We start from the raw sequence: 23,680 nt of genomic DNA, 5'->3' as shown, positions 1-23,680 counted from the left end.
TTTTGTACCAAATAAACATTTTTTTGCTTTAGTCTCACACATAAGTTGAAGTTTAAAAATATGAATTACCATCTATTTTCAACACCCTGCAGTATTGACATTCCTTTGCAAAAACATTTTTAAATTTGCACATTTAGTCACTATCATCATACACTCTAGGCATTTCTAGATTATACCATCTCAGTCTTTATTGTCTATCTTTCCTTCTGATTTCATTTGTGAAATCATTCTCACATTCAGCTTCATTCAGTGTTCTAACATTATTGTATTACAGTTAGGTACTACTGTGCTATCCATTTCTGAATTTTTACAGTCAGTCCTATTGCATAATCTGTATTCCTTCAGCTCCAATTACCCAATATCTACCCTATTTCTATCTCCTGATGGTCTCTGTTACCAACTGAAATTCTCCAAGTTCTTTCGCTAATGTCAGTTCTTATCAGTGAGACCATACAGTATTTATCCTTTTGTTTCTGGCTAATCTCACTCAGCATAATATCCTTAAGGTCCATTCATGTTGTTACATGCTTCATGACTTTATTCTGTCTTACAGCTACATAATATTCCATATTATGTATATACCAGAGCTTGCTTAGCCATTTGTCTGTTGATGGACTTTTTGGCTGTTTCCATCTCTTGGCAATTGTAAATAATGCTGCTATAAACATTGGTGTGCAAATGTCCATTTGTGCCCTTGCCCTCATGTCCTCTGAGTAGATATCTAGCAATGGTATTGCCAGGTCATATGGCAATTCTATACTTAGCTTCCTGAGGAACTGCCACACTGTCTTCCACAGCGGTTGTACGATTTGACATTCCCATCAACAGTGGATAAGTGTGTCTCTGATGCTTCTTTCATCTACCTTATGGACAGATGAGTAAAACGTATGGATTAAAAATGAATAAATAATAGGGGAAACAAATGTTAAAATAAATTTAGTAGATTGAAATGCTAGTGTTCAATGAAAGGGAGTGGTAAGGGGTATGGTATGTATGAATTTTTTTCTGTTTTCTTTTTATTTCTTTTTCTGAATTGATGCAAATGTTCTAAGAAATGATCATGATGAGGAATATACAACTATGTGATGATATGGTGAATTACTGATTATATATGTAAAATGGGATGATCATATGGTAAGAATGTTAATGTTTGTATGCTGGTATGTTTAACAAATAAAACAAACTAAAAAAAAGAGAGGGAGGAGTTGCAACAGAGAAGATAGGATTTAACAAATGAGTATGACTACTGAATCATTATATTGATATTTCTTCTTAGTCTCCAGTGTCTTAGCACAGCTAAAAGGAAATACTTGAAATTGTGAAACTGTAACCGATACCATACTTTGAAATTTGTTCTATAATTACTTGTTAAAACGTCCCTTGAAGTGTATCACTTTCTTCTTTATTTATCACGTTTTTTGTATATATGTTATATTTCACAATAAAAATGTTTAAAAAATTAAAACAAAACAAAACAAAAAACCTGTAAGCTAATAAAATCCCATTGCTTAAGTCAATCCCCCCCCCCAAAAAAGATGAAGCCACAAAGATGCAACTTGCATGGCTAACAACATGGTAGTTATTAAATAAATTACACAGGCATACACATGCAAAAATATTGGAGGATGGGTGTGTGCTGAGATGATCCCCATAGAAATATTTGGCTGAAGTCATAGTACATAGTGATGGAAAAGGACATTGTAGAAAAATATTTAATAAAAAGAAGGATGTAGAGAAGTAACAGAGTAGGTAGAATAACATATATAGCATAATGCCAATTTTGAAAAAAATTATATTCATGTAAAGAAGACTGGTGGTATATACATCAAATATTGATTAGGTTTACGTCTACATGGTGAGGTTTCAGATCATTTGTGCTTCTTCTTTATGACTTCTATGTATTTTCCAAATTTTCTATAATAAACATATGCTACTTTCATAAACAGAAAAGGCATTAAACATAAATTTGGATCAGTCTCCATCAATTAAAACTGTATGACTTTGGGTGTCAGTAATTAACACCTCTGAGTTCCAGTTTCATCACCAGTAAAATTGCATGTGCAATATGGACCTTGTAAGATTAATGGGAAAATCAATAGTAAGAAAAGAGGTAAGAGTACTTTGAAAACTACAGAGATTCTCAAACATACCAGACTCTTTTTATCATTCTATCAGATGTAGAGGTTCTTAAGTGCTAGGGTAGTTGTACCATAGGCTACAGATAAGGGGACAAAACATAGGCAGTGACTTTGACAACACCGAAATAAATACGAACAAGTATGTGTGTCTATCCACATGGGTAAATACATAATATTGCACAGTCAGAGGCCTCAGATGCTGCATGTCCATATCTCAGAGTCACAGACACTCTCGTCAGAGTCATTTATACAGAAGATGAAGTATCTTCTCCTCAGAAGTAGGGTTATTCCTGTCTTGAGTTTAGACAATTGCCAGCAAAATCTTTCTTTTCAAAATTTTAAATATCGAATTTCAAAATAGTCTGCACATCTCTTAAACATCATGAAAATTTCAGACCTCAGTCTCTGGAAGTGCGAATATTTTTCATGTGAATTCCGAATTCACGTTTCCCTGGTAATTTCTTGCAGATCTGAAATTGCCGGATTTCCCAAATAGTTTCCAAAGTCAAATCCATTCTGGCAGGCAATTCCCGGCACTCTGTGACTGAAGCAATTAGAGGAGAGGTGCATGCTGGGACAATCCCCATAGAAGTATTTGGCTGAAGTCATAATACAGGGGCTACGGAGGACTAAACTAGCAACACACCTCACTTGGCATCAGGCTTGAATTAGAACTGTGAAGTCACTGGCCTTCTTCCTAAGCCTAGAGCTTCTCTGTTCCCTACATATTCCCCATGTTAATGGCCTCATTCAGTAGGATGAGCTTAGTAATACCTACAGGTCATAGGGTTATTGTTAAGGTCTGATGAGCCAATGTGCGTAATTCACTCAGTGCAGTGCCCACAGCACAGAGATATAATAGTCTCAGGGTCATCCCCTTGCCACTTCACTAGCTCTGCTAGGCTAATTTCCTTCTCATCCCTCTGAGCAACACGTGCTTGTGTGTGCTCTAGGATCCAAGGTCAAAGCTCTGAGATGCTTGTGTGATCCAAAGATCAAAGCTCTGAGATGCAGACCCCACAGTTCCCTAAGGGGCCTCCAACCTTGGTGAGGGCTTCCCTCTCTAGCAAAACATAGGATGGGCAAAAGGAGGTGAGCCTCACTTGCTGCCTATATAGCTCAGACTGGAGCCTCAGAGAAAATTAGGCAGGGTTTCTATCTTCCAAGAAATTATACTTTAATATAATTAAATATTATTGAAACTTTAATATAATTAAAGTATAGTGCTTAGTGCATAGTAGGTGCTCAATAAAAATTAGTCCCTTTAGCAGCCCCAACCTTCCCTTTACATTGCATAATACACTTACTTTACAGCAGATCATGCTTTATAGCTTATATATGGTGAGTATTCAATATGCTTTTTGGCAATATAGATATAGCAACAGAAAACAAAAGGTGAGTATATCGACATGCATACGAAAGCAGGAGAAAACGAATGAGGGAGAACATAAAGACAACTGATGGATAGGGAGATGCACACAAGGGAAACAGGGACAAATTACCTTTATATTAAGGTTGCTAATAGCACCAGAAGTTGAGATTTAATACATTATATGCAAGTTTTAATACATTTTAAGCATTCTTTTCTTCCTCTTGAATTAAACGAAATGTGTGAAGGAAAGATGTGGGTGGAAAAAAGTGGGTTGTATCATTCAAGTCTACCAGAAGAGAGGATGGAGCAGTCATTTGTCTCAGGGAGATGACAGGTGACAGAGTTTAGATGCCACCTGCAATGGTGAAGGGCTTTAGGTGGACACAGCTAGAAAGAGAGGTGAACCAGAAGCTGCTCGACTTCTATAAGGAGGAATTCAATGCAACTCTACAAATATCTAGTGGGACCCTACTACATGCAAAGAGGAGGGAGATACAAGACTGATCAAATCACGCACTTTGCCTGGAAGTCACTATCAGGCTTGCATTTTTGTTTATTTCTTTGTTTAAAACTATCCCCATTTTTTCATATCTGCAAATAGCCAGGGCATGCAAATGCTTTATCAGTTTAACGCTGTTATCTCTGGAATAGGAATAAGGCAGTGAAAGGCTCAAGAAAGAGGTAGTGATTATGAATATAAGACAATAAAAACACGAGGTCATTAAATCCACCTCATTGTTAATGTTGGAATTTTTAAAAAAGTATAGTCAGTAAGTAAACCACAAAAGAGTAAATGATGACAAAGTATGCCTGAAAATCATTGAAGTGTTTTGTTTCAGGTAACATCTAACCAACAATGTCAGACACACACACATCAGCTTGCTTGCTTTAGCTGACAAACTGGAGTGGCAAGAAACAATGTGCAGATAGGGCACCGCTTAACAGATGAGACTTGCTGTTCAGACCCTCTCTGAACCTTGGTGTCATCTTCTATATAAAAAGAGAGATAACATCTCTGCTTTGCAAGATTGTTATGAGGATCAGCTAGCTAACTATTGCTCTCCTGCTCCAGGGGAGAATACTGAGCTGCTAAGAGATTCAATGATTTATAAAAGTATTAAATGAGATGTATATAAAGCACTTATAAAAGCAACAGGAAGCCATCAATAACCTGTAGCTATTTCCATTACTACTACTGCCCTCACTGTTGTTTTCTTGTTGTTATCAATACAATTCAAGTGAAGGTGCACATTCTTGTCTTCTGACATCAAATCTAGATCTCTTCCCATGACACTGGCCACCTAGTCTCCAGATTCCCCCTGCACACTTCCCCAGATAGAACTCTCTCTACATTTGTAGATTTGGAGGTAGATTTCAGCAGGCTCTTTCCTTTGACCCAGTCTCCTCCTCTCTGTTAAGAATACATTCCTTTTTTTTTTTTGTAAACCAGGGCTATTAAGGCAGCTCCTCCTCAGGCAGCCACTGCAAAGTACTTGAGAGAAGCACAAAGAATCATCATATCAGTGCTGTGCCTAATTACAGTATCATCATTTCCATGCACACAGCTCCTGTAAGGAGTGTCTCTGTAAAAATAGACGCGTCTATTCAATAACCAAGGCACAGCCACCGAAAATGAGTTTTAAATGAAAATTTAGAATAAATGGGTGAGAGAGAAAAATAATAAATAGTTGACCCCATATAAAGCAATCAGCCATCTAAATAAAAGCAGAGATGCCCAAATGGACAGCTCTGATTTATCAAGTGTAACAACCTCTGGAATTTGGATGAGAATTTTCAGAAGTGTCTTTCTCCATTACTCAGTTGATCCTCAGTTATATGAAGCTCCCAGAGCACGTTAATATTTGTGACTTACAGTAGCCTCATGTCAGAGGCTCTTCTGCAAGGACAAAACGTATAGGGGAAGAAATACCTGGACGTGGCTTTATTTATTTCTTTTTCCTTAACACATAATTTTTTTTCTTTTTTTTTAAAATATGGAACGCTTCACGAATTTGTGTGTCATCCTTGCACAGGGGCCATGCTAATCTTCTCTGTATCGTTCCAATTTTAGCATATGTACTGCCGAAGCGAGCACAACACATACCTTTTTAACAGAGTGTAATATTTATTTCTGTTTATTGGTTGGGTTTTTTTTTTTTGTCTCCTCAAAGTAGAATATAAACATCACAAGAGTAGGGAACTGTTCTCCAGAGTAGGGAACTGTTTTGTTGATGAATACATCCTACTCTCTGAGAACACTCCTTGGCATGTAGTAAGCGCTCAATAAAATATTTTTGAGTGAATAAGTGGATAAAAAATTAAGAGTAGCCCTGGTCAGGGGCCTTAATTTCCCCAAGTCTCAATCACCTGATCTGTAAAATGGGGATAATAATACCTACCTGTGGTAGGTTGAATTATATACCCCAGGGAAAGTACATGCTCTTAACCATAATTGATTCAAGTGAGCGTGGACCCATTGTACATGGGACCTTTTGAAGGTTTTATTTTAAAATTAAGGTGTGGCCCAAAGGCATGGGATTGGGCCTTAATCCTATTATTGGGGGATTTATGAAGAGAAAGTCACATAGTGGAGAAGCAGCTGGAAGTCAGCGGGACCCAGGAGAAAAAGGAAAGGACATCACCATGTGACAGAAAAGCCAAGGGGCAGGGGTTTTGTGCAGCCAACCCCAGAACCCCTCAGTCTTCAAGGACAGAGCCTTGCCTTGCTAATGCCTCGATTCTGGACTTCTAGGCTTAAAACAGTGAGCTAATAAATTCCTACTGTTTAAACTCACCCACTGAGTGGTATTTGTTTTAACAGCTGGGAAACTGAGACATTACCTAAGAGGGTCATTGAAAGAATTCAGTAAGAAAAAAAATGTACGTCAAGCAGTTAGCAGTGTGGGGCAATTAGTGCTCAACAAATGACAGTAATAAATAATACAGATCTTCAGAGTTGAATATTTAGTTTTAAAGTTTATAAAAAGCACTATTTGCCCCATCCAAAAGTCAATGCCCAAGGGCAATGAATGAACAAAGGGCCTAAAAATGAAGACTCCAAGATCTTCACTTAATGCTCATCCTGTACCCCACTGGGTAGTTGGCATATCACAGGGTCAGAATGAGAAAATGACCAGAACTCTTAATACTCATCCAGGGCGTGTTAGTTAGATTCAGTTGTCAGCTTGGCCAGGTGAGCATACCTAGTCTTGTTGCTGCGGACATAAACCAATGGTACGTGAACCTCATCTGTTGCTAATTACATCTGCAGTCAGCTAGGAGGCGTGTCTGCTGCAATGAGTGACATTTGACTTAATTGGCTTGTGCTTAAATGAGAGAACGCAATGTAGCACAGCCTAAACAGCTCGGCATTCCTCATCTCAGCTCTCGCAGCTCAGCCCAGGCCTTTGGAGATGCAGAAAGAAGTCACCCCAGGGAAAGTTGTTGGAACCCAGGGGCCTGGAGAGAACACCAGCAGAGACCATCCTGTGCCTTCCACGTAAGAAAGAACCTCAGTGGAAAGTTAGCTGCCTTTCCTCTGAAGAATCAACAAAATAAATCCCCTTTTATTAAAAGCCAATCCGTCTCTGGTGTGTTGCATTCCGGCAGCTAGCAAACTAGAACACAGGGTTAGTAAACTCTGGCTTGTGAGCTAGACGCATGCTTTTTTTTTTTTTTTAATTTTTTTATTAATCAAAAAAAAAGAAAAGAAATTAACACAACATTTAGAAATCATTCCATTCTACACATGCACTCAGTAATTCTTAGTATCATCACATAGATGTATGATCATCATTTCTTAGTACATTTGCATCGATTTAGGAAAAGAACTAGCAAAACAGCAGAAAAAGATATAGAATGTTAATATAGATAAGAGAATTAAAATAATAATACTAATAAAAAATATATATATATAAAAAGGAAAAAGAAAAAAACAAAAACAAAAGATACAAACACACAAACAAACAAAAAACCATATTTCAGGTGCAGCTTCATTCAGTGTTCCAACCTAGTTAGATTACACTTAGGTATTATTGTGCTGTCCATTTTTGAGTTTTTGTATCTAGTCCTGTTGCGCAGTCTGTATCCCTTCAGCTCCAATTACCCATTATCTTACCCTGTTTCTAACTCCTGCTGGTCTCTGTTACCAATGATATATTCCAAGCTGATTCTCGAATGTCGGTTCACATCAGTGGGACCATACAGTATTTGTCCTTTAGTTTTGGGCTAGACTCACTCAGCATAATGTTCTCTAGGTCCATCCATGTTATTACATGCTTCATAAGTTTAGTCTGTCTTAAAGCTGCATAATATTCCATCATAGGTATACGCCACAGTTTGTTTAGCCACTCGTCTGTTGATGGACATTTTGGCTGTTTCCATCTCTTTGCAATTGCAGATAATGCTGCTATAAACACTGGTGTGCAAATGTCCGTCTGTGTCTTTGCCCTTAAGTTCTTTGACTAGATACCTAGCAGTGGTATTGCTGGGTCATAATCCATTCTGCCATTCTATGTCTTTTGATTGGGAAATTCAGTCCATTAACTTTTAGTGTTATTACTGTTTGGATAATATTTTCCTCTACCATTTTGGCTTTTGTATTATATATATCATATCTGATTTTCCTTCTTTCTACACTCTTCTCCATACCTCGCTCTTCTGTCTTTTCGTATCTGACTCTAGTGCTCCCTTTAGTATTTCTTGCAGAGCTGGTCTCTTGGTCACAGATTCTCTCAGTGACTTTTTGTCTATAAATGTTTTAATTTCTCCTTCATTTTTGAAGGGCAATTTTGCTGGATATAGGAGTCTTGGTTGGCAGTTTTTCTCTTTTAGTAATTTAAATATATCATCCCACTGTCTTCTAGCTTCCATGGTTTCTGCTGAGAAATCTACACATAGTCTGATTGGGTTTCCCTTGTATGTGACAGATTGTTTTTCTCTTGCTGCTTTCAAGATCCTCTCTTTCTCTTTGACCTCTGACATTCTAACTAGTAAATGTCTTGGAGAACGCCTATTTGGGTCTATTCTCTTTGGGGTGCGCTGCACTTCTTGGATCTGTAAATTTAGGTCTTTCATAAGAGTTGGGAAATTTTCAGTGATAATTTCTTCCATTAGTTTTTCTCCTCCTTTTCCCTTCTCTTCTCCTTCTGGGACACCCACAACACATATATTTGTGTGCTTCATATTGTCATTCAGTTCCCTGATCCCCTGCTCAAGTTTTTCCATTCTTTTCCCTATAGTTTCTGTTTCTTTTTGGAATTCAGATGTTCTATCCTCCAGTTCACTAATTGTAGCTTCTGTCTCTTTAGATCTACCATTGTAGGTATCCATTGTTTTTTCCATTTTTTCTTCTTTGTCCTTCACTCCCATAAGTTCTGTGATTTGTTTTTTCAGATTTTCTATTTCTTCTTTTTGTTCAGCCCATGTCTTCTTCATGTCCTCCCTCAATTTATTGATTTGGTTTTTGAAGAGTTTTTCCATTTCTGTTCGTATATTCAGCATTAGTTGTCTCAGCTCCTGTATCTCATTTGAACTATTGGTTTGTTCCTTTGACTGGGCCATATCTTCAATTTTCCGAGTGTCATCCATTATTTTCTGCTGGTGTCTGGGCATTTGATCAGATTTCCCTGGGTGTGGGACCCAGCTGGTTGAAAGGTTTTTCTGTGAAATCTCTGGGCTCTGTTTTTCTTTTCCTGCCCAGTAGGTGGCGCTCGTGGCGCTCGTCTGTCTGCGGGGCAGTCGACCCGGGAAACCACGCATGGAGGCGGGGGTCGCTGGCCGCCACGGCTTGGGGGAGTGCCGGTCCAAATTGCCCAGCTGGCCCGAGACGCCAAGCGTGACGGGAGGGCCCCGCTATCCAACGTTCCCAGTCAGACCGGGGAGCCACGTGCGTGGAGGGGACCCCAGTCACCAGCCGCCCCGGCCGGGAAAACGCGCGCCCCTCGGGTATGTCACCGCAGCGGATTCTCCCTGCCAGTTCAGCCATTCCAGAATGGGGTACGCTGTCTTTTTGGTCTCTGTCGTGACTCCGGGAGCTGTTTCGTATTGTTTCTGTTTCTTTAGTTGCTTTTCTGGAGGAGGAACTAAGACCTGTGCGTCTTACTAAGCCGCCATCTTCTCCGGAAGTCCTAGACGCATGCTTTTTAAAATAAAGTTCTATTGGAACACTGGCACATTCATTCACTTGCAAACTGTCTGCGGCTGCTTTTATGCTACATTGGCCAGATCCAGGAGTTGGGTTGTGACAAAGACCTCACAACCCGCGAAGCCTAAAATATTTCCTATCTGGCTCCTGAAGAAATTGTTCGCCAACCCCTGATCTAGAATGACACTCCCTCTCTTCAGAGGAGGAAGCAGAGGCCCGGACAGTAAGTAGATGAGCCACACCCAAAGTCACACAGCATTTTTAGGTGATATTGTAGGTATTGCCAAAATCACAGTATCTTCATCTTTGAGGCTAGTGGTTCCCACAACTCCCTCAGATAGTTCCTCATAAACCTTCAGTCCTAAGGCCTCGCGACATGCTAATTCTGAGGGCAGTTTTCTTCTTCCCGATGAGCAGATAAACACCAGCTTTCTGTGCAAGAGACCCTAGTCATGACCTTGAAGGGGAAAGACACCACAGGGAAATGGAAATGGTCTGTGCTGGGGTCAACTCCCAGCTCCCCCACATGCTGGCTGTCTGGCCTGTGCACGTGGCTTAACCTCTCTGAGTCTCTGATTCCTTACCTGTATTATACAAATAATAATACCTAGTTAGTTGAGTTCTTAGAGGGATTAAATTAAATGAGACCAAGCATGAAAAAGCAGTTGGCACAGAAAATATTATCTCCTTTCCTCCCCAAAGACTGAGATTGATAAGAAGATCCATTACGAGAAAAGACATAATTTGGCTGAGTTTACCAAATCTGCCCCCAAACATTGATGGGCTCAATGCCAGGGTGATAGGAATATCCTTTTTCCCCCCTGTTGTGGCCCTCTATATCATCTTACCAAGGCAGCTTCTTGACACTGCCAATTTCTAAATTTATGTCGGCTTTGAGCTATAAATTGATTTTTATTGTGGTAAATTAAAATCCAATATATTCAACAAGACATTACACATATGGCAGCCCAATTATTCCCCCTAAACGTTAGGTATTTTTTATATACCTAAAACCACCGTGGGGGATGTGTGAGCCCTGAATGGTGAAGGGAAAAAGCAAAGAGCATGAGGACAGTGTAGAGAAAAATGCCCTAGAGGGTAAAGAAAGGCAAACTAAAGAAATGGCAGGAGGGCACGGGACATTTTCTACTTTCTGTTTTGTGGGCACCAGACAGTAACTCAGATCTGTCCAGAGTGATGTTCAAGTCTAGGCTTTTGGAAGCAGTTTGTCGGGAGGTCTCAGGTGTCACTTCTTCTCTTTTAGTTTAGGTTTTCTCATTAGTAAATGAGGGGGCTAGCTGATGCCTAAGGGACCTTCCATCTTTGCCGTCTCATGGCTGGGTAACCCTGAATCATGTAGATTCTTTTTGCTGCACACCCTGCCTAGATGGACAAATTACCATCTTTTATATGTAGCATCTTGGTCTTCAATATCTGGCCCAGATAATTAGGGTTTCATAATAATTTGACTTTTTCATTATTTCCTGGTTCCCTCCTTCCCTGACTACCTTCACTTCTCCTTTTAATATTTAATGAATGACAACCTCTGTCACATGCCAGGCTCTAATATAGACCCTGTATATACAGCAATGGATGAGACAAGGTACCTCAAGGAATTCATAGTCTGTTGGGGACCTCATAATGATGTAGATTATGTGCTATGATAAAGGTGAGCACAGGATGCTGTAGGAGCATTACAGACACATTTCTTAATTCTGTTTAGTGGACATTAAAAAGACTGCACGGGTAAGGTGCCAATATAGCTATTACAATAACAAGCACAGTAAAGAGGTCTTATTATTGTGCCAGGCACTATTCTAAAGTTTAGGGGATTAAATACTCATTTAGTCATTAAATCCTCATTTACCAACCCCAAGACATAGATATTTTTATTATTCCCATCTTACAGATGAGTAAACAGAGTCACAAACGTTAAGAAAATTGCATAATATCCACACAGCTGGTCAGGGCAGATCCAAGGCTCCTGGATCTTGAGCCCATGCTCCTTCCATATGCCATTTGGCCTTGATGATGCTGGTGCTACACTGGGCTGTGGATTCAGACCTGGATCTGAATCCTACTGAGAAGGTGAAATTCCTAAAGCACTTAGTTTTAATAAAGCCAGTACCTGCAGAAAGGGCTTGATAAATGGTAACTATGTTGTATTACTGTTATTACTACTGGGCCCTGAAAGATGAGATGTTCACCAGGTGAAGAACAAAGGACATCCGAGGGTCACCTTGAACAAATCATGAAAGTGGATGGTGCACGGCGTGTGTAGGAAATGGTAAGACTGCCCCTGCCTGGCCCCCTGTTCATCCAATTGTGATACTCCCAGGTTCTGCTGCAGACGGCTGGGCAGATTGTGCACTGCATAATTCTGACTAGAGAAAACTAGTCAGTATATAATCATCAAAAATGTATTCTTGTTGCCTCCATGGCAACAGGCAACGAGTTTTAAAGAAAGGGACATTTCCCAAATGTGCATTCAGGTGCCTCTGGACTAGAGGTGGCCCTGTGGTCACTGCACTTGGCTCCCCGTATTTCTAGTATAGCTTCAGGGTTAGCGAGTACGTTGAATAATGACTGAGGCTATAATGGACACAAGTCCATCAAAACTCTGATCTGCATTCTAGGGCTTTCAGGATCTGACCCCTGCCTACCCTCTCGGTTTTATCCCCCACTACTAACAATCACACACTTTCCTGTCCAGACCAACCAAGCATCTCACTCACCCATGGCTTTCCCACTTCAGGACCTTCACAGATATTCTTCATTATTCTCTTTGCCTGCACACTAGTCCTCTTATCTCTCCAACTTCAAACCTGTCCATCCTTCAAGCTTCAGCCACTTTTTTCTAAACCATACCATATTATTTTTCAGATGTAGGTAATAATTCCTTCCTCTGAACTCTCCTGATAATTTTATATCTTTCTCTTATTATATCCATTATTCTTGCTTTGAGTTGTTAGTTATTTATAGGGATGTCTTTATCTTACCTCCTAGACTGTACGTTCCTCGAAGGAAAGGTTTCAGGCTGGCTCATCCCTACCCTTCAAGCAGAATGTCCCTTCTGTTCAATATGTACTCATGGAAGGAATCAATGAAGAAATGAACCGGTGAAAATGGCAGCTTGACCTACGCAGAGGTTCTCAATCCTATTGGACCCAACTCTCCTGTTTTATAACAAATATTTTATAAGACCCCCTTACTAGTTCTACTCCACACATAAAAGTTTACAAATTACAAAATCCCCCATCTATAATATGAAGGTTTGAAATGTGAATTTCTATGGATAAATGAACTTAGTTACAACTACAACAGAAGGATATAACGACAAACATATTTGCATCTTCTTACAATAAATACATTGGGTTTAAGAGAATATTTAACTCAGTACCATTCACACTCTTTTCTTAATATATGACATTTTAAAGGAAGGTCCAAATAAGTGGAATCATGTGAGAGTGAGAGCTACATATGTGACTGATAGAGCAATGCTGTTGGCAAATTCAAATATGAACAGCATCACTGTGATGCGATTTTCAAAAATGCTGAACAACCTGTGATGAGGTATCAATAAAACAAAACTACATCTTTCTCTCAGTTTAGTTGCATTTATGGAGAATGTAGTATCATGAGCACTGCGCAGAAATACCTTCTTTATATGGAAAAGGAGTTAGGTTCTATGTTCAGGTTTTTTCATCTGCATGAATGTCTGGGAAGACATTTGAAAGTCACAGAGCCCAGGAAAAGTTCTTATTGGATGTGACCATCCTGTGCATTCCAGAATGTCTAGTATTCCTGTCTCCTAACAATTCCCATATACCCAACCCTCTCCAACTGCTGTAATCATCAGTAATGCCCACATAAATTTCCAAAAGGCCCCTCAGGCTGTGTGGAACCAGGAAAGCTGAGAACCTTTGAAGTAAAGGAAAGAAAATGAGCTTAGGAATTATAAAATCTGAATTTGAATTCAAATCCTGCTACACATGGTAACCTTGTGCAAACCATTTATATCTTAGTTGACTCATCTGTAAAAGGGGGATTAAAAGAACCTTGAAGAATTGTTGGGAATCAAATAAGACAGTATTCATGAAAGTCTATAAACCCCACACTCCCTCTTATGGGATAAGCATCACTAGTTTTTGTGCAGTGCTTCACGAGCTCCCAGGATGATGGGAATGCTGCAGAGACTGTTGGGTCCCACAGAGACTGCCGGGCCCCACATGCCACCAGCCCCCAGCAGCTTGCTCTGTAGCCTTCTCTTCTTCTCTGTCTCCCTCCCTGGGGCTGGTTTTCCTTCCTCTATCCCAGATGCTCTCCCTCACTCCTGCTCAAAACATCCAGTTAAGATGCAGGGAAGAACAGAACCTTTTCCTGTTGAGACTCAAATCAGTTGACATCCAGTTTTCAGTAAAGATTAAATTCATAGATCAGTCCTGAAATTTAAGTGCAGCCATTGTCCTTAAAATACAGCTACCCATTGGTTATAAGGGACAATATTGATATCCTGGGACATTTTTTGCTCTTTACCTGCTATGCCCTAATTATTCCGTGTACATCTGTTGACTTCTAATCACTGAATCATTTTATTTTTTTATGCAGTAAGTATTTCTGAGCACCTACTATTTGTGAAGCATTGCACTAACTAGATAGATATACAGTGGTGAACAAACACATACAGCATTAATCATCTTTGCGGTTTCAGAGCCTAAGGCGGTGCCTGGCACAGAACAGATGTTCAATAAATATTTCCTGTAGGAAAGGACGAATGAATGCACATCTTTCATTTGTAGACATTTGTGCATTTAGGAATACTGTTTGCTTTTCCCTCACTTGTTTACCTGGTTCCCTCCATATCACTCCCTCAGTGTTAAGCCAGTGTGATCTCTTCTGTAAAAAATATCCAAGAATCTGCTAGGCAAAGCTAGAATGCAATTCCTTGAGTACTGTGGTAGTTAGATTCAGTTGTCGACTTGACCAGGTGAAGGCACCTAGTTCTGTTGCTGTGGACATGAGCCAATGGTATGTGAACCTCATCTGTTGCTGATCACATCTGCAGTTGGCTAGGAGCTGTGCCTGCTGCAATGAATGACATTTGACTTAATTGGCTGGTGCTTAAATGAGAGAGCCCAACGTAGCACAGACCAAGCAGTGCAGCATACCTCATCTCAGCACTCGCAGCTCAGCCCAGGCCTTTGGAGATGCAGAAAGAAATCACCCCAGGAAAGGTTGTTGGAACCCAGAGGCCTGGAGAGAAGGCCAGCAGAGACCATCCTGTGCCTTCCCACATAAGAAAGAACCTCTGGAAAGTTGGCTGCCTTTCCTCTGAAGAACTAATGAAATAAATTCCCTTTCATTAAAAGCCAATCCATCTCTGGTGTGTTGCATTCCGGCAGCTAGCAAACAAGAACAAGTACCTCTTTGTTCACACTTGTGTTGTAGCCACCATCACTTCAGTTTCTGAGTCTGGTTCTGCCACAAGACTGTAAACAGCTCAGGGGCAAGAACCGTATCTTACTCGTCTTTGAACGCCAGTAAATAGAGCAGTGCACGGCACAGAAAAGAATCTACTACATTACTGCCAAACTAGCGTATGTGAACATTTTATCTATGCAAGACAAACTATGGATGAAGTTTCAAGATACAACATACTATCCTATGGCCAGTCCCCACTGTAACGCCACTCCTTTTATCTTCATTCAGAAAAGCACATCAGAATAAAAATAAATGATGGCAACAATAACATAGGGATAATACTGAATCTGTGTTACTATGTATATATGTATATAAATGGAACTCATTTATAAAATGTGTTTTGTTACCATTAGCAACACATTACTAGCGTCAAGAATTCTGGAACAGACTGTTGGTATTTAAATCACAGCTCTAGTACTTATTAGCTGTTAACTGAAAAATTATTTGGATCAGTTTTCTTATCTGTAAAATGGGGCTAATAATAGCATCTACTTCACAGAATTGTTGTAATGTGCACACACAGTAGAACTAAGTAAGTGTTGCTTAAACCAAATGAACAAACAAAATTCATCCACAATTGTGAGACTAAGTATGTTGCATCACCTGGAAGAGTTCCCTGCCCTGCATCATAAGAAATGGACTTATCTTTTGGGTCCTGCTATTTTTATTACCTTTACGGCATAAAATTGTAATAACAGTATGGAATAAAATTGCAAATGGAGAGAGAAGAGAGTCATCGAGTTTCACTGGAAAGACAGGATTTGGAGTTGGAAGGTCTGTTCTGAGTCCACATTCAAGTTTGGGACACTCCTAGAACCTCAGTTCAGTTTCCCTATGTGCCAAATGAAGATGATGTCACTCCTGCCTTGCCATCTACTTGATCTAATATGAGGATTTAATAACATATTGATATGAAAACCGTCTCTATTCCTGATTTGCCACATGGAAATCACTACTGCTCCTATGACTACTAATAACATGTTTATAAATGATATTTTCTGCACTCCCACTGATCCCTTTGATATATTAGCAATGTCTATGTATTTGAAAATATGAATAGCTTTCAATATTTATTTATTCCCTGCAACATGCTAATATATAAAACAAAATTTACTCACATAAGGATTGGGATCAAGAGCCCTTTGAAATTCAAGACAGGGTGTAAATTGCTGCAAAGGGTCTCTTTAATTGGGATCAAACCATTTTTTGACAGCTTTTGGATTTTAAAATTCCAGCTATTGTCACATTCTGCTAATGTTTCTTTTCTTGGATTGAAAAAAAAGTGCAGTCAGGCTTGAGCAGAAATACCTCAGAGAAGATAAACAACTAAAATTTGTCATTCCAAATGACAAAGACCCAGTTTTCCATTTCTTTGATATGTAGGGCAAAACACTTCACTTAGACTTCCATCCTGCACAATTCAGTCAGTCTCCTGCTGGGCAATGACAAAGGTTCAGTAAATAGTTTCTGCTCATAATCTCCAATGCAGGTTTTCAGATAAAGTACATCAAAAGACTTATTTAGGGAGAAACAGAATCAAAACTTGAGTCCCAGAAATCAAGGTGCATGGCTTTAATCAACACCTCATCCCCTCACTAAATCCCTTCAACAATATCCCCACCATATAATTGTTGCTCGACTCTCTGATGGTGAACCCACTCACATAGAAGCTCCATCGAACTGTTGAACAGGTTTTGACTGATAGTAAAATTCTTTTCTACTTATTTCCTAAAACCGCCTCCCTGAGATTTCTATCTCCTGGCCATGGTTCCATCAGAACAAGTTAGCTCTGTGTTCTTGTAGACAACCCTTTGGAGATGTGAAGACTACTAAAGGGGGGTGGTCTTACCCCTTATTATCTCTATTTCAGTCTTAAATGTGTTTATTCCTGTCAACCATTTTCCCCAAGACTTGTGTTGAGGGATATAAACAAGGAAAGCTGCAGAAGTCTTATGCAACAGCGGTCTAATGTTGATCAAACAGAACTGAAGTGGACAAAACCAAACAGAACACATTTAAGCTTGCCTCCTTCCTGATTCTCTACCAGGGATCTGACATTTTTTCCAGGAAACCAAATGACCTTGGGCTAAAAAAATGATGTTGCAGTTGTTCTCTGTGTATCCAGCTAAAGAATCAAAAATAGTTCCATGAGCTTTGATGGTATCTTTCTTGGGAGCCAGGATAGACACCTGCAACCAAGGACTTAGATTAAGGCGAATGACGTAAACCACATCTCCTTATTAGTTGTAAACCAGGTGGTTAGGAATTTAATTATCTGGGCACAGCCACCTGAATAATGGGGTTCATGATGGAACAGCAAAGCCTGACGCATGGACTCTGGACCAGATAAAGATTCTGGTCCTCTGTGCCTGCTCCAGTCTCTTTGGTTATGTTGGATGTTATGGTAAGGAGCAGGAGTGTATTGGGAAGAGACTATAGATGATGTCACATAATAAATGGGGTTTAGAATATCATTATGTAAGTATCTCTTCAAGTTATACTAAATCCACATTACCTGACTCCCATAAAGGATGCCAGAGGATCAATAATGCCCTCCAAGTTTCTACAAGCTAGAAGCATCTCTGCTTCCTATGTGTTGCCCAAGACCTATGTTGCCTAGTTTTGAGTAAGTCATTTATCTTGAATGTAATAGATATTATAGTTAAGTGGAAGGACTCATGAGCCAGCCCACCTGGTTTCTAATCCTGTCTCTGCCACCACTTACTTTTCAGCGAGTTACATAATTTTTATATTTCCAGTGTCTTCAACTGCAAAATGGGTGTAACAACACCGTTTACCACTTAGGATTGTTGTGAGGTTTCAATGAGTTGGGACTTACAATTGGTTCTCAGCAATGTCTGACACTTAATATGTACTTGTTGAAGTCACTGTTATCATTGATCTCACAGGGCTATTGTGAGAATGAAATGGAATAAAGTTTGTACAGTGACTAAAATGCACCTTGTATATATTTACATAGAAAGTACTCAATGAAAGGAAGTTATTATCAGTTATTTAAGAGTTATTTTTCTGTAACTTATTTTTTTCTTCAAGAAAACCCATCTTTACTTTTAAATTAACCTGCTACTATCCTCATGGTAGCTAGTCAGAACAGACGGAAGGAAATAGTAACACAAAATGACCAAGGTTAAGTAATTTGGAGGTTGATTGTTTTAAAAAGTGCTTGATAAATATTGTTGTGAAGTTCAAGGGAAGTGATAAATGTGACATTTTATGAACTGTAAATCAGCGAATGAATGAAAGAAAAACATGTTCTCATGACTCTTGCTCTCCTGGCAAAATGGATCATAAAGCTTTTTTTCTGTTTTTCCCTTACTGTCAATGAGAAAGACTGGCAATGTCAGATGATCTCTGGGGATGAGCCTGGGAGTTAATTGCAGCTCTGAGGTTGATGAAAACTCAAACAACTGCTTTAGTGGGTTCAACAAACATATCAGCCCTTACATTTCCTGGTCATGCAATGATAGATTTTTTTTAAGATTGAGAACTCTATTTATTCTTTTTGATTACAGCAATTGCAAGGTGCTACAGGTTAAACTCAAGAGAGTCTGGATGCTTTGACCGAGTCAAAAGACCTACATATGTCTCCCTCCAGAACGCATGTCATTAAAGTTGCCATCACACAGAGAAATTTCACTTAAACTGTCACTTTCCTCATAGCTCTTCAAAGCTCATCAATCTCCCATTAGATTACCAGGTCTGTATGACACTTTTATCATGATTACATTGTAAGAAACATGGGGCAGGAACACTGTGGCCGGATCAGGAAAGAGACTCCCTTTGATGGACAATCACAGTTGATCAAGTTTGGCAGTTGCTTTATGTGTTTTTATGCTTGTTTGATATTCCTGCCCAGACAGTAGAGACTTTTGAGGGCACATCTGTCAATGGATTCAATTTCACATTGCCAGGTGATTCTTTTACTTACCCCTGTCTTCTCATCAAAGATTTTGATGCCTCCAAAGGAGATGGTTAAAAAGATTTTCTGTTTGTGTTCTCCTTTGGAACGAGCGCCAGCAACAACACCCTGTTGAATGGAAGGACATGGTTTTTACTTCAGTGTTTTCATTTGAAAATTCCCTCTGGTCCCAAAGGCATGTCAGATACCATCAACTGATGCTACTGATCATGGGTAATCCTTTCCCTCCGTCCCTTCCTCGTTTCTCTGCACAACATGCTCACATCTTCTGGATGCTTTAGGATAATACTTGTCCCAGCTCTTCTAACATTGTGTAAATAGATACGTGATCACTCATTCATTTGACTAACCAAGCTTTATTGAATGTCTATTTTTGACACAGCCTTGGGGATCCCAACATGAAAACAATGTGGTCCTTATATTAATATCTTTCCTGAATTTTGTATTGGATATGGTTTTCATCTTTTAATTAAATGAGTCACTATACACATTCCTAAAAGTGATTTTAATTTTATACTTCTGGAAAAAATTTTCATATGAATAAGTTTTAGAGGTTAGGAAGAAAATTAAAGATGCAACTATTGCCAGACTTATCTCAATTATGTTTTGAAAATATGATCATTACAGGTATATGCTTGTGATTTATAATTTTTACCCTAAGTCATTTGCATTTTCCACTACCTTTTTTCCTTATCAATCCTGTACTTTTGAGGAAAGTACCTATTAAATGCACTCTGTTTATTAAGATACATTCCCCCACTTACCCAAACTTTTTATAAAATAAAGATACATATATGAGTCAATCAGAATGTAAATGTGTATCACAATTGGGCTTTCATTCTACAGTTATTCCTTCTGCATCACAGGAATTAGAGGTGTGGTACCCCCAAGATCTGGAAAATCTGTGTACATTTTTTATTTTTTTAGGGTTTCAGGAAACTCCCTAGCTGCCTCTAGATTGGCAGGCACTGCCTCTCTCATTATTTTCATATTACTTTTTTTTTTTTTTTTTTTTAATTTTCAAACCAGCCTTTGCTGGCCTGAAAATCCATAAGAGGAGATCCTTCTCCTTCATTTTCGTTTAGGGAATCATATAAGGATTTAGCCTTTTTTCATATAATGCCAGAGCCTACCAGAATGCCTTTTTTATAACAATCCTGCCACACTGTCCAACTGAGAGTTCTTAAAAGAATCAGATAAGATGATAAATACGAAAGGGCTTTGAGAAGACTCACAAAGCATGGTGGGTGCCAGTGAGGTCCTGACTGTGATTTCCACAAAACATACAAAGCACATGCGGGAACACAACAGGCTCTCCATTCTCAGCCCTGGTAGTTACCAGCTGTATGATCTTAGCAAAGCAACTCATCCTAAGTCTCCCTTTTCCCAGTTACAAACTGGAATACAAATACCTTCCCATGACCTGCTTCATGCCCAGAGACTGATCCTTGCAGACTGCATCGCCTGATTTCCTGAGCTTCCTTTCCCTTTTGTGTCCAGCTGTTCTCCTCCAATGTGAGCAGAGGGAGGAGGTCATAGGGTGGGAGGAGAGAAAGGTCAGGGTATTTCTTTCCAGTTCCTGCCTGACTTTGATGCTACTTTCCTAGCAGTAGCCATGTCACTCCAAACTACATTTTTTGTTCTGTTGGAGAGGGGGACCTCCTCCACAATCTGATTCTTGTTGGGCTCCATAGTAAATATAATTCTTCCTAGGGGCACTAACAGCTTCCCACTGTTATTGGTCTCTGGGTGCCTCACCATCCCTTGTGTACTACCTTAATCTTGTTTGCTCTTTGCAACTAGCTCCTTCACTAAGTATCCTGCTTTGAACTATCCAGGGGGTTCTGTTTTTATCAGGACTCTGACTATATACTTAGGGTTCTTCAGTTGGCCCTCCTGATACTATCTGTAGCAGAGTTCCTCCTCTCCCGTAGCTTCAGATGCCACCATTTGGGCAAATGTCTCTGAGAAGCTGTCCAGTTTGAGAGTTAGTGACATGTAGTTATTGTGCAGGAACTTACTGATAGGAGCTTCAAATCAAGTTGGGGAGTCAAGATAAAATATATTCAGATACAAACCAAAATGTACTTGAACTATAAAACTGTGTGCTGCCAACCACTGGGACAGGTCTCTGAGATCTCGGTTTGAATTCTGGGATTCTCAAGGATCAAATAAAGTTCTGGGGCGAATCCTCTAACTTCTCTGGACCTCAGTTTGTTATTTAGAGAATAGGGAGACCAATGTCTACTTTCAAGATCAAAAGAGATGATACACATGAAAGTGCTTTGTAGAGGGCAAACTGGAAACGAATGAGGATGATGAGGTGAAGGAGGAAGGTGAAGGAGGAGGACATGGAGGAGGACAGTGGTTGGGATGCTTTGCTGATGAACAGACAACGGGTCACAATATGAACCCCCAATTAAACTTACGCAATCCAAGAGAAACTTCTCTAAAACAAGAAAATGCATCAGCTTCACAGAGTTTGGTAAAGGAAAACAGAAATTTTTTATTTCTCATATGGCTTAACATGGACAAGTAGGTCTTTTACAAGGCTAAAAGGCATTTTGTATTTCTTTGTCTCTTTTTTTTTTCCTGGGCAGGTAGCCAAATGTAGAATCGATCATTTATGTTTCTGTGTTTCCTAGAGAAAAATCACTGGAAGATGAAATGCCAGCATTCTCCTTGGCAACTTGCAAATACTGAAGCACAACTGTCTGGGACCCAAGAACCCCTCAGCAAATTCAGTGCATCTGAAAGGAGTGAGGCATGGTAGGACAAACCCTTGGGGCTTTGGAGACCTCATAGTTATGAAGGGTGACATATGAGAACTGTGCTGCTAGCATCTCACACACATGCACAACACACACTCTTACACACACACACAGATACATTTACTCTCCTATATACACATAGACACATTACACTCTCTCTTACACTCACGCATACACACATTTGCAATGTAGGGTGTCATTGTCAGGCCTGGTTCAGCTACTTTTGCCCAACATTGATGATGAGGGAAACCTCAGGGAGCAGAGGTCAACTCCTGACTCTTATCCACTTAGACTTCGGTGCTTCTACGAAGGCAGCTGGCAAATGAAGTGACTGGTGACAGACACTTTGTGAAATTCTATCTACTAGGAAACTAGGGAAAGATGTATCAGCTTCTTTGCCCTCCTCAGGAGACTTGTGATTCTGGGTGAGACCCAGGTCTTTGGAGATGAAGGTTAAGTAATAACATTTTCTTGACGTCTTGTAATCACTCTTTGTCAAGAGCAAATCTTTATTTGCCTAGTCCCATGTGGAGGGACTTAAGCAAGAGTCAAGAATCAAGGTCCTGGCCTCTCTTCTCATCCTTCATTAGGGTCTCCTCCAGAGGCAGTCATGGATCTAACCTCGTGCGGAGCTTGAGAGAAGCCGCTGAGCATACTTGGCTCAGTCTCCGGGCTCTCTCTGTGCCATGGTCGATTGGCAGAGAGGTTGCACACTGGTCTGATCTCTGCAGGAGTCCAGGTCCTCCTCTGGGGCAGGGTAGATTAGGGAAACATGGGGCTGCAGTTACCCAACTCTTCCACTGACCAAATGGAGCAGCCTGTCTCATTCAAGGATATCCACTGTGGCTGTGTATCTAAGTCACGTTCTCCAGTCTAGCATTTATCAGTCATAAAGTCAAAATTTAAAATTTCTCCTGTTCTACTCCTTTGTCTGTTTCTCAGTCGAATTTCAACTTGGGAGAGGAAGAAAGCAGCCCTTTATCAGGTGATCCCCAAATGTAAAATTGTATAATTATAAAAGAATAGATGCAAAAACCAATTCCAAAGTGATAATTTGTGCAATCATGGTTTTGATGCCTTTTATACCTTTTTCTAGTGTATGTTAAAATAGATACATAACTATTAAAATAAAGTTTGCTTACGTACCAGCTAAAAATAACAAACCAGAAAACAGAAAGTATTGAAGACACAGTTCAGAAAATCAATGGAGAAAAGATTATAAAAAAAAATCATGATTCCCAAAGCTATACTAAAGGGAGACTGAGCATCTGATATATATGTTAAACTCTGGAGAAATTTTGTGTAGCATAAACAAAAATAATCCTTGTGATTTATTAAGCATTTATGAAAGAAAAGGCCATGTGGGGCTGCTTTCCAGATATTGTCTCATTTTATTTCTTTCTCTCATTCATATCAAACCCATGATATTTAAAATAAAATATTTGCACAGTACCTTGAGTTTCATCATCGAATCTTGACATAACTTATCTCCCCGAGCAGCAGAAACCTCATCAATCCCAATCAGTTTGGCCTTGTACCGGACGCCTTCACCTTTAAACCTCTTTATCAAAGTGGCTTCACTGCGGTCCTGACCTAGAAACAGAGAAAAGCAGAATTCAGACATATAGGTGTTCAGCTCCCTTCACATTAAGTAGTCACAATTCCAAGATTCACTCTCTGGTTTCCTAATGTCCTCAGAAAGCCAAATCGTTACACCCAGCAGAATGTAATGCTGTTACTCCTAGATGCAGGTAATGGTTCCTACCATTTAAATCCTGAGGCAAATTGCTGCTCTCTGAGCCTCAGTTTTCTCAGGCAAACACACACACACAA

General features: G+C 39.7%; 1 protein-coding gene and 1 non-coding gene across 7 annotated transcripts in view; both read right to left on the bottom strand.

The window, feature by feature from the left end:
• Window positions 1-23,680, bottom strand: part of DAB1 (DAB adaptor protein 1) — a 473,979-nt gene that overhangs the window by 136,383 nt on the left and 313,916 nt on the right. For all 6 annotated transcript variants that reach the window (XM_077149515.1, XM_077149510.1, XM_077149513.1 and 3 more), the window contains 2 exons: window positions 23,301-23,440; window positions 19,086-19,184 (listed from right to left, as the gene is read on the bottom strand). In XM_077149515.1, coding sequence (XP_077005630.1) covers window positions 19,086-19,184; window positions 23,301-23,440 — 239 coding nt within the window. The remainder of the gene's footprint in view (window positions 1-19,085; window positions 19,185-23,300; window positions 23,441-23,680) is intronic.
• LOC143675148 (U6 spliceosomal RNA) lies at window positions 5,499-5,605 on the bottom strand. Its single transcript, XR_013171392.1, has one exon. It is a non-coding gene; the product is annotated as a U6 spliceosomal RNA (small nuclear RNA).

Source organism: Tamandua tetradactyla, chromosome 2 (genome assembly GCF_023851605.1).
Source record: "Tamandua tetradactyla isolate mTamTet1 chromosome 2, mTamTet1.pri, whole genome shotgun sequence".
Classification (NCBI taxonomy): Eukaryota; Metazoa; Chordata; class Mammalia; order Pilosa; family Myrmecophagidae; genus Tamandua; species Tamandua tetradactyla.
Note: the sequence above shows the minus strand (reverse complement) of the source record. Positions and strands in the feature narration are given on the sequence as shown.